Source organism: Cajanus cajan, chromosome 8, assembly GCF_000230855.2.
Source record: "Cajanus cajan strain Asha chromosome 8, NIPB_CcT2T_4, whole genome shotgun sequence".
NCBI lineage: Eukaryota > Viridiplantae > Streptophyta > Magnoliopsida > Fabales > Fabaceae > Cajanus > Cajanus cajan.
Genome location: NC_138524.1, coordinates 53,279,230 through 53,295,118, shown reverse-complemented (window position 1 = coordinate 53,295,118; position 15,889 = coordinate 53,279,230). Strand labels below are relative to the sequence as shown.

General features: G+C 34.7%; 1 protein-coding gene across 1 annotated transcript; it reads left to right on the top strand.

Annotated features, from left to right (window-relative positions):
• The first annotated feature begins 257 nt into the window (after positions 1 to 257).
• Positions 258 to 2,192, top strand: LOC109791049 (ARM repeat superfamily protein). The gene has a single exon (XM_020350301.3). The coding sequence runs from the start codon at positions 494 to 496 to the stop codon at positions 1,484 to 1,486; it is 993 nt and encodes a 330-aa protein (XP_020205890.2). The 5' UTR covers positions 258 to 493; the 3' UTR covers positions 1,487 to 2,192.
• The last annotated feature ends 13,697 nt before the right edge of the window (positions 2,193 to 15,889 follow it).

Genomic DNA, 15,889 nt, shown 5'->3' with positions numbered 1-15,889 from the left:
ACTACACTCTTAAAATTCAATTAAAAAACAATAAATACAAAAGTGTGTACGAAAAGAATTTACATAGAGAAAAAGTGAAAAAGTCCCTCTTAAAATCCAAAAAAGAAAAAAAGTGTGTATGAAAGGAATTTAAAAAAAAAAAGGGTGAAGAACGCTGTTAAAACCGGATTAAAAAGGCAATGAGAAAAAAAAAAAAAAAAGGTTTGAAATGAAAATGTGATTGATCTAATTACTAAAGAAAAGAAGAAAAGGTGTATGAAAGGAATCAAAATGCTATCCTTAGACCTTTGTTTGGGTGTTTCCCCTCCAAATAAAATACCTACCTGTCCACCTCCAAGCCTCAACCAGTCAACCCCGCGGGAAACCGCCACGACCCAATCTCATCACACTCCCTTCCCCTTCTGAGTCCTACTTCCCCACGCCTCCAACCTAACCAAACACGCCCTTGCAACGCGCTTTTCCCTCTCCCTCCCAAGTCCCAACCTCCTTCGCAATGGAGCCGAAGCGCCGCACCGTCCGCAGCCTCGTCTCGAAGCTCAGCTCCGTCTCCGAAGCAGCCCGCATGGACGCCCTCTGCCAGCTCCGCCTCATGTCGAAGCAAGACCCCGAAACCCGACCCATCATCGCGGACGCAGGCGCAATCCCCTACATCGCAGAGACCCTCTACTCCTCCTCCCACCCCTCCCAAGAGAACGCCGCAGCCACACTCCTCAACCTCTCCATAACCCAAAAGGAACCCCTCATGGCGACACGTGGCGTCCTCGACGCCATCGCGCACGTGATCTCGCACCACAACACCACCTCCTCCCCCGCCGCCGTCCAGTCGGCATCCGCCGCCATTCACAGCCTCCTCTCCTCCGTGGACGAGTACCGCCCCCTCGTGGGGTCCAAGCGCGAGATCGTCTACGCGCTCGTCGACATCCTCCGCTGCCACGTGTCCTCCCCTCCGCGCACCATCAAGGACGCGCTCAAGGCTCTCTTCGCCATCGCCCTTCACCCGCTCAACCGCTCCACCATGATAAACCTCGGCGTCGTTCCCGCGCTTTTCTCCCTCCTCGTTAAGGACGGCAGGCTCGGCATCGTCGAGGACGCCACCGCCGTCGTCGCGCAGGTCGCCGCCTCCCCCGACGCCGCCGACGCCTTCCGCAAGGCCTCCGCCCTCCGCGTCCTCGCCGACCTCCTCGACCTCTCCACCGCCGCCACCATGCGCACCAAGGAGAACGCCGTCTCCGCGCTCCTCAATTTGGTGCGCTGCGGCGGCGACAAGGTCGCCGCCGACGTCCGAGACGCCGTTGCGTTCGGCGCGCTCGACGGCGTCGCCGACGTCAGGGACGGCGGGAGCAGCAAGGGGAAGAGCAAGGCCGCCGAGCTGTTGAGGCTCTTGCTCGGTGAAAGCCATGGCAATGGCGATGGCGATGGCGATGTTGCGTTGAATAGCGACACGTGTTCTTCTTTTGGTTCCTCGCGGAATCATGATTCGGAATGAGTTTGATTCTCTTGTGGTTGCCAATTTTATTATTCTTTTTGTTCTTTGCTGGCTGAAAATGGATTCTCTGCATTCACATTTCCCTGAATCAACATAGGATAGTTCACATTTCAAGTTATATTCATCAAGATAACATATAAGCCTGTACAATCTTCATTCAATGGTTCTGATTAGTTGAATGTGTGAGTGTGAAAGTTCCCTGATTGCAGGTGATCTTGCTCTTTGAAATTCACACACACACATTCATGTATTGTTGAATTGGAACCCTTGGAGGAAGATAGGACAGTTCACATTTCAGATACATAGAACCTGTTCTTGGATACTAGTTTAATAGAGTTTTTGAGAGTTTTTCTACTGAAAATAAAGTGTTTTTTTTTAGTAGGAAAGCTTTGAAAAACACTCTTTAACTTGTATTCAAAGAGACACCTATTGTGAATTATATTTATCGAGATGAAATATAACTTGTGTAATCTTCATTCAATGTTTCTGATTAGCTCAATGAGGGAATTTCGTGTGATTGTAAATGCAGGGAATTCTGGTCAATTTAGGTTTAGACAAGCGGATTTGTTGTACAAATTAGGTGATGATTTAGTTGTTGTGATTATATTCTATTGATTATTATGTTATGATATGAGCAATATCATGATGTGTTGTACATTCTTACAGTGTTGATAGCTAGCAACAACTTTCAGGTTTTCTATTCTTCTGCTGGGGAGTACTATTGTGTTATTTATTTATTTGGTAGCTTTGATAGTTTGGTAATGTTTTAAACTAATGAAGGTTGTTTTGATAGTTAATTATGCTTGCTTCAAAAACTAGTTGGTAAAGATAGTGACTTTTGTTTTACTCTGATATTTTAGATAGGATTGTGCTGCTGAATGGATGATGAATCTGTTGATGATGAAATAGTCTACCTTTGTTTCTATTGGTAAGAGAAGCCAAAGCTGGAGGTTGGTCTGTTTTTGACTTATTGCATTTGCAGCACTAGTTGTTGTGATAATCCTATATATAGATCCTCTGGTGTAAAAGAGGCACGAAGGGGCAGTTCGTGCCCCTCTTAATTTTAAAATATAAAAATAATAACAAAAATAGAAATAATAAAATAGGTTATTATTTAAGAAGTGAGGGTGGTTTAGGAGAAGAAAGTGCAAGTGAGTAAATTAGAAGTGGTTATAATTTACAAGAGTAAAACAGTTTAACAATTGTTTACACAAAAATATGGAATTGCTTTTATATAAAGATATAGATTCATTATTAGCATCATCATGGAATTGCTTTTATATAGAGATATAGATTCATTATTAGCATCATCATGGAATTGCTTTTCTATAAAGATATAGATTCATTATTAGCATCATTTCGTGAGTGCTTTTATTGAGCTGCTTTGTTCCTCTTCATCGGATCTGGAAGGTTCCTATGCTGCTGGCCTGTTTGGTGCATTATGTGATAGAAAAGAAAAATAAAGGGGGTTGGTGGGGGGCGTCTAAAGAAGAGTAACTAGATATGTAGCTACACGTACACTTGAAGGATATAGAGTTCGATTTTAGATGTATGTCTTCTTATCTTGCAAACATGAGAAAAAGTTTTGGACTCTAAATTGTTTAATATGCATCTCCATTCCTGAAGTAGCTCAAGTCATTTCTTTGTTACAAGATTTATTAGTTTTATATTTGAAAGGTTAAATTATCCTTTATAGATTAATCAATTTTATGTTTTAGTCTTTATAATTTAAAATATCTTATTTCATTTTTTTATATATACAATTTTTTTTTTTGAATTTCTATAGTTTCGGAAATCATACTTTTTAGTTTTTAGTCCATGTAAGAATAGATGATAGGGACTAAAAAGAATAAAAAATATTATGTATATTGAATAGGGACTAAAAGAAAATATCTTAACTGTAAGAACTAAAAGTAAAGTTGATGAAATTAAAAAATTAAAAAAATAATTAAACTTACTTGAAATTATAGGTGAACATCATTTGCATATTAGGAAGAGTATGAAAAGCATCTTAGTTATGATTGTCTATGTCACATATAAGAAATGCTGATTGTTTTAGAATATAGTCAACTATATTTATGTTGTTTAGGTTAGAATAATCAGTTATAATTTATTTGGCTAAAGATTCGTGAATCCACAGATTGGGTATTTTATCCAGCAAGCTTAGTTTACTAGTTTACTACGACTCTGCGTGCTGACGTGCAGACCTGTATCTGGGTTTTCATTTCTGGACTTTAAATTCTTCTGTTCTATTACAGTGGCGTGTTTTCTTTTTTTGAATAATCAAAATCTTAAGCTCAAGGAGGAAATTAAGATTGTTTAGATGTAAATTTAAAAATGATTTTAAAGATGCAAAATCTTAATTAATTTTATTTTTAAATTTATAAAAATTAAGTAATTTATTAATACACTATGTCGCTATGGCCCATAACGCCACACATTTTGTATTTTTTTTTGCAATAATGACGTTTTATTTTTAATTTTGCGTTTTTTAATTTTTAATTAAAATTACAGAAACTAAATAATTTAATTAAAATTATATTATAATATGTTAAATTTTATAAAAATTTTGGAAAAACAAGTAACTAAAATATAAAAACGAAAAAAGGAAAAATAGGTGTTGTTATGGGCAGCGACACCATTTTTGTATATTATTTATTTTTTAAATATTAACATTTCATTTTAAAAACTTAATTTTTATATTTTTAATTAAATAAGTAAAGAAATAAACAAATTTAATTAAATTTATATTTTAAGTATTGTGTTTAATATAATTAAAAATATATTTTCAGTAATTTATTAATAAATTTAATTAAAAATAATTAATTGTGTAGTTTAAAGAAAATTTATTATTTAAGTGTATTAATAATTTTTTTATATGTAAATTTTAAAAAAAAATTGGGCAAAAAATAAGTGAAGGGAAAAATGTAGAAAAATACAAAAAATAAATAAATTACAAAACAAATTTAAAAAAAAAACTGGTAGAATAAATTTGGAGAAAAAAATGACTCAATAACAAAAAAAAACAAAAATTTTGAAAAAAAAAACTGAGGTAGAAATAAACGAAAAACTAAAAAAAAAAGAGGAAAAGGCTGATGTCGCTATGGGCCATAGCGACTTTTTGCCGCTATAGCCCATAGCGACTTTAGGTAGAAAAAAAAACAAAAATTTTGGAAAAAAAAAAAAAAAAAAAGCTGATGTCGCTATGGGCCATAGCGACTTTGTGTCGCTATGGCCCATAGCGAGACCAGCCTTTTTTTTTTCTTCCAAAATTTTTGTTTTTTTTGGGTTATTGGGTCTTTTTTTTTTCTCCAGATTTATTGTACTAGTTTTTTTTTCTAAAAATTATTTTATATTTTTTTTTTGTATTTTTTTATTATTTCCATTTATATAAATAAATTCTGTCCCTAGAAGAAATTTATTTTTTTTCATTTTTTATTATTCACTATACACAATTTTTAAATAAAATATATCTGTTAAAAATTATTATATACTCAACATTCCAGTAAATTATTTTACAAAAATTTATTTAATTCCAGTAAATTACTTTTTAAATTATTAACTTAATTTCTTTTTTTTCAAATTTTAATTTATATTATCAATTTCATATAAATTTATATTTATAAATTTATTATTTATCTAATTTCTTTATTTTATACATTTTTTTTTTGTTTTTTATCTATTTAAAAATTTATAAAAAGTGGCGCTATAGCCATAATAGCGACACAGTGTCGCTATAGGCCATAGCGCCACTATTTTTGACGTTTTTTTTTAAATTATTAAAGAAATTAATTTTTCCCACATTTTAATTTATTTTATGAATATCATAAAAATATATATTTATATATTTATCTTTACTATTTTTTCTTTATTTTATATATATTTTTTTTTCTATTTCTGTTTTTTATTTTTTAAACGGGTGGCGTTATGGGCTATAGCGACACAGTGTCGCTATAGGCCATAACGCCACTTTCACAAATTCTTTTTTTTATATTATTTACTTATATTTTTTTATATTAAATATGTGGCGCTGTAGGCTATAGCGACTTTAATGAAGCTGTTTTGTGTCGCTATAGGCTGTAGCGACATTATCAATATGGCTTTCATGGCTTCGTTGGAATTACAAAAATGCCACGTGTCACTAGTGTCGCTATGGGCCATAGCGACACGGTTAAATAGTGCCCCAAAGGTGTATATTGTTTAAAAACAGTCCCATTTATGTAAATAAGTTTGAGAACTACCCCCAATATGATCAATCAGCCTTCTTAATTTGTATTCAATCAGACTGATAATTCGATTCGCAACTTGATTTATATTGGTCAGACATGTTTCAAAAATTATTGCTGAACCTAAATGGTGTTGGTTAAAAGAGAAGGATTAGCTAATATTAAATGGAAAATGATTATATGCAAAATGATTAGAATATGATTACTTGTGTCTTCCTCAACTTGCTAACCTTGATAGTTGATACTGTTTGAAATTAGATTATATTGATAATGAGAAAAAGCAATAGTCCTATGAATTCAATCTTATGTCTATGACCTTGTTTACCTTTCCAACTACTTGGTTACATCTTACTATTACAGTGGTTCTGTAAACGTTACCTTACTGCTTTTCAACATTTAGTAAACCCTCAAATTAATTCTCAAGATTGAATTATTTTAGTTTATGAAAATTTTTAAAAACATTAGTTTTTGAAATTTTTTTGAGAGCTAGTTTTTGACATTGTAAGACGTTTACTTTTGTATTTTACTAATTGATGTAAAACAACACTGAAAAATAAAATAAAATGATTAAAATAATTGATCCTTGCAAAGTCATAAACTAATAAGTTTTTAAAATTTCAAAGGCATTCTAATTTATAAATGCTCGACGATTAATTTAGAGGTTTATTTTATTTTATTTTTCTTTTCTTTTTTAATGTCCTTTTTAAAGCTCATTTAAAAGCGCATGTTGTGTCATTTTTTGTTTCGGAAAAATCTTTCTAAAATTTTGAAGACAGTTCACATAACATTTGGTTAAAATTATCCTTGATTAATCTTAATAATAATATCCTTTAAATCCCCCATATCTTTTATTTTTCTTTAAAAAAAAACCACCATATTAAAAAAAAAAAAAAAACTACGTGATAACAGGTAAAACGATTTTTTCATTCCAAATTAGGTAAGACTAATCCCATTAAAGTTCATTAGGTAAAACTTCTTCTGAATGCCAAATTAGGTAGGACTAATTCCATTACTTGAATTCTTCTATAAAGTAAACCTCCATTAATAATCATCAGAAATGGTATCTATATATACTTTAACATGTTTTTTTTTTTTCTCTTCCAACATATTCCTTATAGTCGAGTTAAACTTGTTAGAATCTATACATTTTTTTGGGGTCACTTTTCATTTAACGAATAACTTTTGATTATGTAATTTTTTATAAAATTTAACAAATAGTTGATTATTTAAAGAGTTTGTTGTCAGAACTTCCTAAAATTAATTTTAGACTATAGGAAAGGGGTTGAATTGTTTTATTATTTAAAAATTAGTTCTTTACGAAAATTTGTTCTTTAGAAAATAAGTTTTCTAAGTGTGAGAATCCAAAAAATTATAATCTTACTCACAAATGATTTGGACTTTCGTTTTGAAAATCTCATCGGTTAGGAAATGTCCAGAGACTAGACTAGTTCCTAACCAACGATTTTTGAAAAAAGTTCGAAGGAGTCGTCACTCATAATTTACTTAAAATATCGGAAAAAGAAAAGATTTTAAAATTACAATAAAGGCCTTCATAGCCATAATTGGATTCGGGAGTCAATTATGTGTAGGGGAGGTATTAAGCACCCTACAATGCCCTAAATCGGTACCCTATGATGATATTAGCATAATAATAAATAATATTTTTAATATCTTATCCCCTTTTATTATTTAATATTATTTACATGACGAAAAATATCTATTATCAACATGATTATTTATTGGCATATAAGAATTATAAATAAAATGATAAATAAAGAAATAAAATAATAAATAAAATAAATAAAACACAATAAATAAAAGAGAAGAATTTAAAACTTCTAAAGCAAGTCTTTTATAAGGGAATCTTTCCAAATACGTGCGGGGTGCGTTTTGGCAGCCCTTCACTCTACAAAAACTTCACTATCACTAAGAGATTTATATAGAGAGGAGGGAAGCTATGCAAATTTTTTTGGTCTTCTAATCCCTTAACCAAAGGGTTTCCTATATAGCCAACTAGGAGGCATAAACATAAGAGAGCTATCCGATGTGGAACTAAATTTTATAAAAATACAATCTTTTTTCTAGGCACCATCCAAGACCTTTAGAGAACTTGTTAATTGTCGGATTGTGTTGGTTTTTTTTTATGCTATCCTCACAATATATTGATCTTCAATTTCAATGGTTAGATCATTGAAATTAGGTCTATAGTGAGAGATACTATCATAATTAAATGTTGTCTGGTATAAGACTCCTGTTTTCTAGTTACAATGCGAGGCCTCTAGAGAATTCATTAACCGTTGGATCATGCAAAAAATTTAATAATATATTCTTAATAAATTGGTATTTAATTGCAACGGTCGGATTGTTAAAATTAGATCTTTAGCGAGAGATATTATCAAAACAAAAACGCTGCTCAATGTAAAATCTTCTAGAAAGGGGAACAAGCCGTTCCAACATTGGGAACGGGCTGTTCCAATTTGGGAACTGACATTCCATGCTCCAGATCAGTTTTTTTTAGTTTTATGGGCCTTTAGGGGCCGTACGTGCTGCTCTTTCTAACTGTAGTGAGAGGCCTCTAGAGAATTCGTTAACTGTTAGATCATGCTAAAATTTTGATGATATCTTGTCAATACATTGATCTTTAACATCAATGGTTGGATCGTCAAAATTAGGTCTGTAACGAGAGATATTATCATAAGAAAAATGCTTCCCAATGCATTTAGACCTCAAGGGTCGTTTGTCTCGCTCTAGTAGACTTTTGTCCTTGGTTTGGGTACCCCAGAAGAAATTGGGTGTCTACAACTACCTCTCTTTAATTGTCCTTTGGATGGTTAGATGTTGCTTTTCCAAAGGCAAGTAAAGACATAGAAATTTCGTCCGGGTCTTCTCTTTGCTTCTTTGTGCAGGTGCTTCCACATTGCTTCATTTAGATAGATGGGTTTGCCCGTATCCTTGCTCTTTGGAGTAGTTGATGTTGGGTTGCATACTCCATTGAGTAACAAGGATGAAAAACTGTACCAACTAATCTTCTATCTTTATGTAAATGCTCCACGCCATTTCTTCTAGTTGCTTCTCTGTGGTATTGAAGTGAAAATCTTGTTGTGCTTGCTACAGAGTGAGTATTATCTAAGCTTAGGCTCTCCAAGTTGGACTGATATTAAAGGCTTCAATCGGCCTCTAGTGGATACTCAGCGATGATCCTAGCTTTGACTTGAGGAACTTGGTCGTGTCCTTGATGTTGTTCACTGATTTGAGGAACTCGACGGTGTCTTCAAATTGAGAAGGATAGATGTTAATGCCCTTTGTGAAGGTGGGCATAAAAACCTTGAGCGGATACTCAATGGTGATCCTAGTTTTGACTTGAGGAACTTGGTGGTGTCCTTGATGTCGTTCACTAATTTGAGGAACCCGACGGTGTCTTCAAATCGAGATGAATAAATGTTAATGCCCTTTGTGAAGGTGGGCATAGGAACCTTGGGCAGATACTCGACGGTGATCCTAGTTTTGACTTGAGGAACTCGGTAGTGCCCTCGATGTCGTTCGTTGATTTGAGGAACTCGACGGTGTCTTCCAATCGAGATGAATAGATGTTGACGCCCTTTGTGAAGGTGGACGTAAGAACCTTTGGTGGATACTCGAGGGTGATCCTGATTTTGAATTGAGGAACTTGACGGTGCCCTCGATGTCGTTAAATGATTTGAGGAAATCGACGATGTCTTCAAATCGAGATGAGGGGTGAGTGTTCCTTGATCCAGCCTCTCTAAGCTAGACTGATATTAGGCTTCAGTTGACCTTTTGAGTATTTCTGCATGGCCTCTCCAAGCCTACAGAGTTGAGTATTTCCACGCGACCTCTCCAAGCCTATAGAATTGAGTATTTCTATGCGACCCCTTCAAGCCTACAGGGTTGAGTATTTCTACGCAGTCTCTCTAGGCCTACAAAGTTTGAATGGGATGTGTGGTAGGGATTCTGGTGTTGTTCCTACTGTGCGAGTATTGTGATGTCTCTCCAAGTGTCTTGCTTTGATGTTGAGTATTGTTGTGTCGGCCTCTCCAAGCTGTCTGCTTAGTGATGGTGACTATTATTGTGTCAACCTCTTTAGGCTGCCTGCTTTGATGATGAGTATTATTGTGCCGGCCTCTCCAGGCCGCTTTTTGTGATGATGAGTATTATTGTGCTGACCTCTCTAGGTCATCTGTTGTGATGATGAGTATTATTGTGCTAGCCTCTCCCAGCCGCCTATTGTGATGGTGAGTATTATTGTGCCGGTCTTTCCAAGTTTCTTGTTGTGATGATGAGTATTATTGTGTTAGCTTCTCCAGGTCACCTGTTGTGATGATGAGTATTATTGTGTCGGCCTCTCTAGGCCGCCTGTTGTGATGATGTAGTTTGAGGAATTTGGTGATGCCCTCGTTTGTTTGCTTGACTTGTAATGGAGACTGTCCAAAAGATGACGTACAAAAGGTGCTTAATATGCCTCTATGCTAGTGGGTGAAAGATTATCCTCTTGATGTGTGATTACTAAAGTGAATCCTTGTGGATGTAATGTGGGAGTATTGTTTGGGGTGGTGCTCATTGAAGTGATGTCTTGACCACCAAGAGGTAGGTGTGGATGTCTTGATTTTTGTGTTGGAGTTGTCGAAGTGATTGCTAGAGGACAAGTAAGCTCCTGTGGTGATGTGATATTTGCTGATGTGGCTTGAGGGTGTTGTGGTTGTCTTGCAGGCTTTTAATGATTTTGATTTTGTCGAGTTGGGAAGTTTGATTGGGTTGATGGGATCGTTGCTATAGGTAGACTCTACCCCTTGCTTGGTAGTTGAATCCTCGTGTTGAGGATTTTTCTACATCTTGATTTTATTACGATTTTTTCTTGTGTTGAAGCTTTGCCTTTTTTGTATTGTCATTTCCTATCACTATTGGTGGAAAGATCCCTTCTCCATGGTGATGGTGCTTGTTGGGTCTTTATTGATAATTATTATTTTGAAAGCCACACCTGGCTTTGGTGAGGAATTCATTCCTAGTCTTGGCATTCTCTTGAATCATGCTTGATTTAGTTGAAGAGTATAACTTGATCAAAGACATAATAAAGCGCGATGACTTCTTTGTGCTTGTAGGCTCGCGTATTCTTCTTTGGATGGTTCTACTCCATCTTGTTGTTGACGTGTCTTTCTTTGCTTGGTGGCTATATGGAACCACTTGTAGGGAGTGCCCTTGTTTGGGCTAGGATTTTGACATGATTTTGGCTCTTAAAGCCTTGTTTGGATGTTGAGCTTTTTACGAGTGCTTTGGCCTGATGATTCCCCCTGACTCGTAGCAGGTAGACACAAACAAAGAATGCAAAAGAAAATGCAAAAAAAGAATAACTTGGATTTTTTTTCAATTTTTTATTAAAAGTGAACTTATACCCTTTTGTGCATACTTGTACCATATGCATGCTATGCAATGATGCCTCTATGCTAATGCTTAAATGCATATTGATTTTACTTTTAAGAAATTAATCTATGCACATTAATTATTCGGGTGGATTATTAGCCTTTAGCCGTGTCAAACTCATTCCAGGTGTTGCCTCTTGAACCAGAGGTTTATGCAGTCTGGGCCTCTCGCCTATACCGGATATGATATATTAGCCCTTAGATCAGGTGTACCTAGACTCTATTTTAGGACACCTCCAACTTTTCCTAGTGAGTGTTCACTATGCATACTTTGCGCATCTCTCAAATTACCTTAATGCCATATAGGTCAAGAGGAAAGAATGGAAGGGGATATATACATATATATTTTTGCAAAAGTTTCATTAAAAGGGATTTTTTCAAAAATGATTTTTAGAAGAATGGCTAGCTGATGTAGGCTAGTGTTTAGGTTAATAAACAAAGCGTATCCATTGTAGGGAAGTTGTTGTACTTATCCTTTTCCTGTTTTAGAAATTGAGTGATGACTTGGGGTCGTGCTTTGATTGAATCATCCCCCCTAAGCCGCCTTTCAGTTTTCAACTCAGGTTGATGCTTTAACGTCCTAACTTTAGCCTTGGTCACCTGAGATATGTTCCCTAGCGGACATTTTTCTTTTGATCCTTACTTTTGCCTAAGTTACCCTTTTTGCTTGTGGGTCCCCTAGCAGACCTTGCCCTAGTTTTTGTGCAACCCCCTTTAGTGGGTTTCTTGCCAGGCTTATGTTTTTGTATCGTTCGTTTGAGATATGGGATTCTTTCTTTGTTTTATTAACCCCGATTAAGTTTAAGTTATGCTTTCAATTTTTATTGTTTATTGCAGGTTATTGTTTAAGTTATGCTTTCAAATTTCTTTGTTTATTGCAGGTTATTTAATAAGGCTTAAAGTAAAGAGAAAAAAAAAATGAGATAGATAAAAAAATATGGCATTAAAATAATATTTTGATCTACATGTGCCCTTTTAATGTAGCTCGAGGGGCCATACATGCCCTAAGTTTGTTACTCATACACAGAGAAATAGAAGGAAGGTGCCCCTTAGAGAGGCCTAGGTGGTCTAACTACTAGAGCTAGTCCTCCACTTGCTTGGATGTTGGCGCTTCAGAAGATCTCATGTAAGGAGAGGTACTTCATCAGCTTCTTCCCCTATGAAGGTGTTGTCGACCTATATCCTGAGCCTTTCCTAGGAAGTAGCTATAGGTAGAAGCAATAATAGAGTTTGGAGTAGAATTTCCATGGAGTCTTACTTCGCAAGAGGAACATTTAGGATGCCTTTCGATTTTTAGCTCGAATAAACATTGCTTTCTCTTTAGCCCTTTTTTGTTTTGTTTTGTTTTTGCCTAACACCCTTGTTTTAGCGAGTTCATTTTTTTTAACCTAATTTTTCCTAGAATGCCCTTTATGTGTTTTCGTTCTAGCGGGTTCTTAACAAGCAATGCTTTTAAGTATAATGTTTCCTCTCTCTATTGAAATTATCTTTGCAAGAAAGCTCTATTCATTTTGCCTTACATGTTTGAAGGATTCGTCGTCCTCCTCAGGTTCTCTTTATTAGCTTGCAACTCATCAAGAGTGTGGGTCTGTCCATTCCTAGTCATTCATCCTATCCCGCTTGGATTTCACGGTCCCACGACACGGCTTTATCTTGTCATTTAGGGAAAAAGTTGGCATCTTGATAATTAAAGGTTGTGGCGTTCTTTGCCCTTTACCCACTCGGATCATAACTAGTTTAACCATTAAGTGTGCCCCGCTCTAGAGTACAAGTTTGATTACCAACAACTTACTTTCCATTACTTCCGACTAATGCATATAGATTAATTTTCCTTTTTATTCTTATTTATTCTTTTACAAGGATGGATATGTTTTAAATGAATGTAATGTAAAATGTAGAGAAAGTTGAGAATTGATAAATATTAGTCTCATTAATTTGTTTATTGGTGAATGCTTAAATAGATTTTGACAATATCAAGCGAGAATCTAAAGAAATTTTTAAGTAGTTGATGTTTGTGTGAAACACGTCTTATTAATGCCTAAGTATGCACTATTTGTTTTTTTTTTGTATCAAAATTTTTGTCTTAGTAGACTGATAATTTGCTCCAAAAATTATATTAAAAAAACATTTTTGTCATAGTGGGTTCTTTTTTTTTCAAAATGTTTATATTAGATTCTAACAAGGTTTTCTTCAACAGACATATCAAAGCAAGGGCCCAACTATAATATTTTCAAAATTGATTTGGGTCTTTCTTTAGAGCGCAGATACTATCGTACATTAGAACATTCACTTTTCTTAACTTTCTATACATGTTGCTACCTAATCCTTCCTTAACTAATAAAATAAAATGAATGAGAATTAATGAGCTAATCTAGAATGCATGTCATTTTTTTTTGCCTGAACTTTATCATGTTTCTATTATGATGATACATGGTAAAGATAGGAATTTCTTTTATTCATTTCCTTTAAAATAAGAAACTAATTATATGATGTTAATGAGATGATAACCTAAGAATGTACAAAAGGGTATAAATTTTTTTATTTCTTCATTATCCATTTGCTTGTTTTAAAATCCAATCTACTCTTATTGAAAAAAATAATATAAACAAATGCACACACATATGCTCAATCAATGTACACCCACGAATGGTCACATTTAAATCCATGGTTTGGGGACCCTGTCAAAGAAAGTGCTTTGTATAGGAAAGTTCTAATTTTTCTCACTAGTCTTTAAAGGCTCCAAAGGTGGCCCCATTATAGGGATCTAGTACCTCTATCCTCATTACCTGACAAACTTTAAGGTCTAACGCAATATTTCGGGCAAGAGTAATCGGTTATCACCTTAAGTGTGATTTTTGACAAAGCTTGTAGGCTCTAAGTCTGTTCTTGGACCGATCGTACGTCAACCACTCCCTATATTTACACGCTCATGCCCTTGGGTGTAGAGGGAACTGTTGTGTGCAAGGGCTTGTCTACAGTTGTTTATTTCAAACATGTGCGAAATTTAAACAAACATACAAATATCAAAGCCAAACAAATAAAACAAACAAAGTAAAAGGAAAAAATATTTGAACTATTATTCTTATTTTGCTAATTTCATCATTTATTTAGGCTTGACCCTCTTTAAGCTTTCCTAGTGGAATCACCATCTGTTAAAACTTGAAAAATTTTGATCTTGCCCACAGATGGTTTGGACTTTTGTTTTGAAAATCTCATTGGTTAGGGAATGCCCAGAGACCAAACTAATCCATAACCAACAGTTTTTGAGAAAAGTTGGAAGGATTCGCCACCGATATTTTACTCAAAATATTAGAAAAAGAAAAGATTTTGAAATTATAATAACGACCTTCATAGCTAGAATTGGGATCGGGAGTTGATTACGTGTAGGGAAGGTGTTAGGAACCCTACAACGTCCTAAATCGGTACCCTATGATGATATTAGCATAATAATAAATAATATTTTAAATATCTTATCCCCTTTTGTTATTTAATATTATTTACATGACGAAAAATACCTATTATCTACATGATTTTTTATTGGCATATAAGAATTATAAATAAAATAAATAAAATGATAAGTAAAGAAATGAAATAATAAATAAAAAAATAAATAAAATAAATAAAAGAGAAAAATTTAGAAACTCCGAAGCAAGTCTTTTATAAGGGAATTCCCAAATGCGTGTGGGACGTGTTTTGGAAGCCCTACGCTATACAAAAACCTCACTATCACTTAAAGATTTATATAGAGAAGGGGGAAGCTATGCAACTTTTTTTGGTTCTCTAATCCCTTGGCTAGGGGGTTTCGTATATAGCCAACTAGGAGGGAGAAGCATAAGAGAGCTATCCAATGTGGAATTTTATAAAAATACATCTTTTTTTAGGCACCATGCAAGACCTCTAGAGAACTCGTTAACCATTGAATCGTGCTGGTGTTTTTATGGTATCCTCACAATATACTAATCTTCAATTTCAGTGGTTGGATCATTGAAACCAGGTCTATAGTGAGAGATACTATCATAACAAAAACACTGTTTGGTATAAGACTCCTGTTTTCCAGATGCAATGTGAGGCCTCTAGAGAATTCATTAACTGTTGGGTTACATCTAGTCCTCGCAAAAACTTCTGGGTTTTTCAGTATCACAACCAATTACTATTTAACACAACTCAACCACCTGCTAATACAACACCACTACACAACCACCTACTGTTATTATCAAACACTGAACCTCTTGTTGAGATTTTCTCACTTAACAATCTTTTTGAGAAAACAATCCCACAAAAACTTGCTACGAGATTACACAAAATGTATTATGATTCCTTTCTACCTTCCTACACCTCTGCACACTCATATTTGGGTAGGAATAAGGTTTACAAAATACTAAAGTGGAGATTTCTGAACGAATTAGAATATGAAGCAAAGATTGCAACTTGACAACTTGTGTTTTGATTTCTCTCTTTGATCTTGTTTGCTTCAAAACATGTCCATTGTCTTCCCTTTATAGTCTTTGAAAATAAATCCATTGAAGCTAACTTATTCTTTAAGTAGAGCTCACATCATTGTACTTTGTTTTTTTTTTTTTCAGTATCATCAACTTTTTCTTCAGATGAGGTACCTTTTGAGTAAATATTTTCTTCAAGCCTTCTAAGTAGAGTCTTTAGTACAAGTCTTCTGAAAAGCTATGTTTTAACTAAAGCCTTTTGATAGATAACTCAAAGTTCTAGTGTTTTGAGCCAAGTCTTTAAGA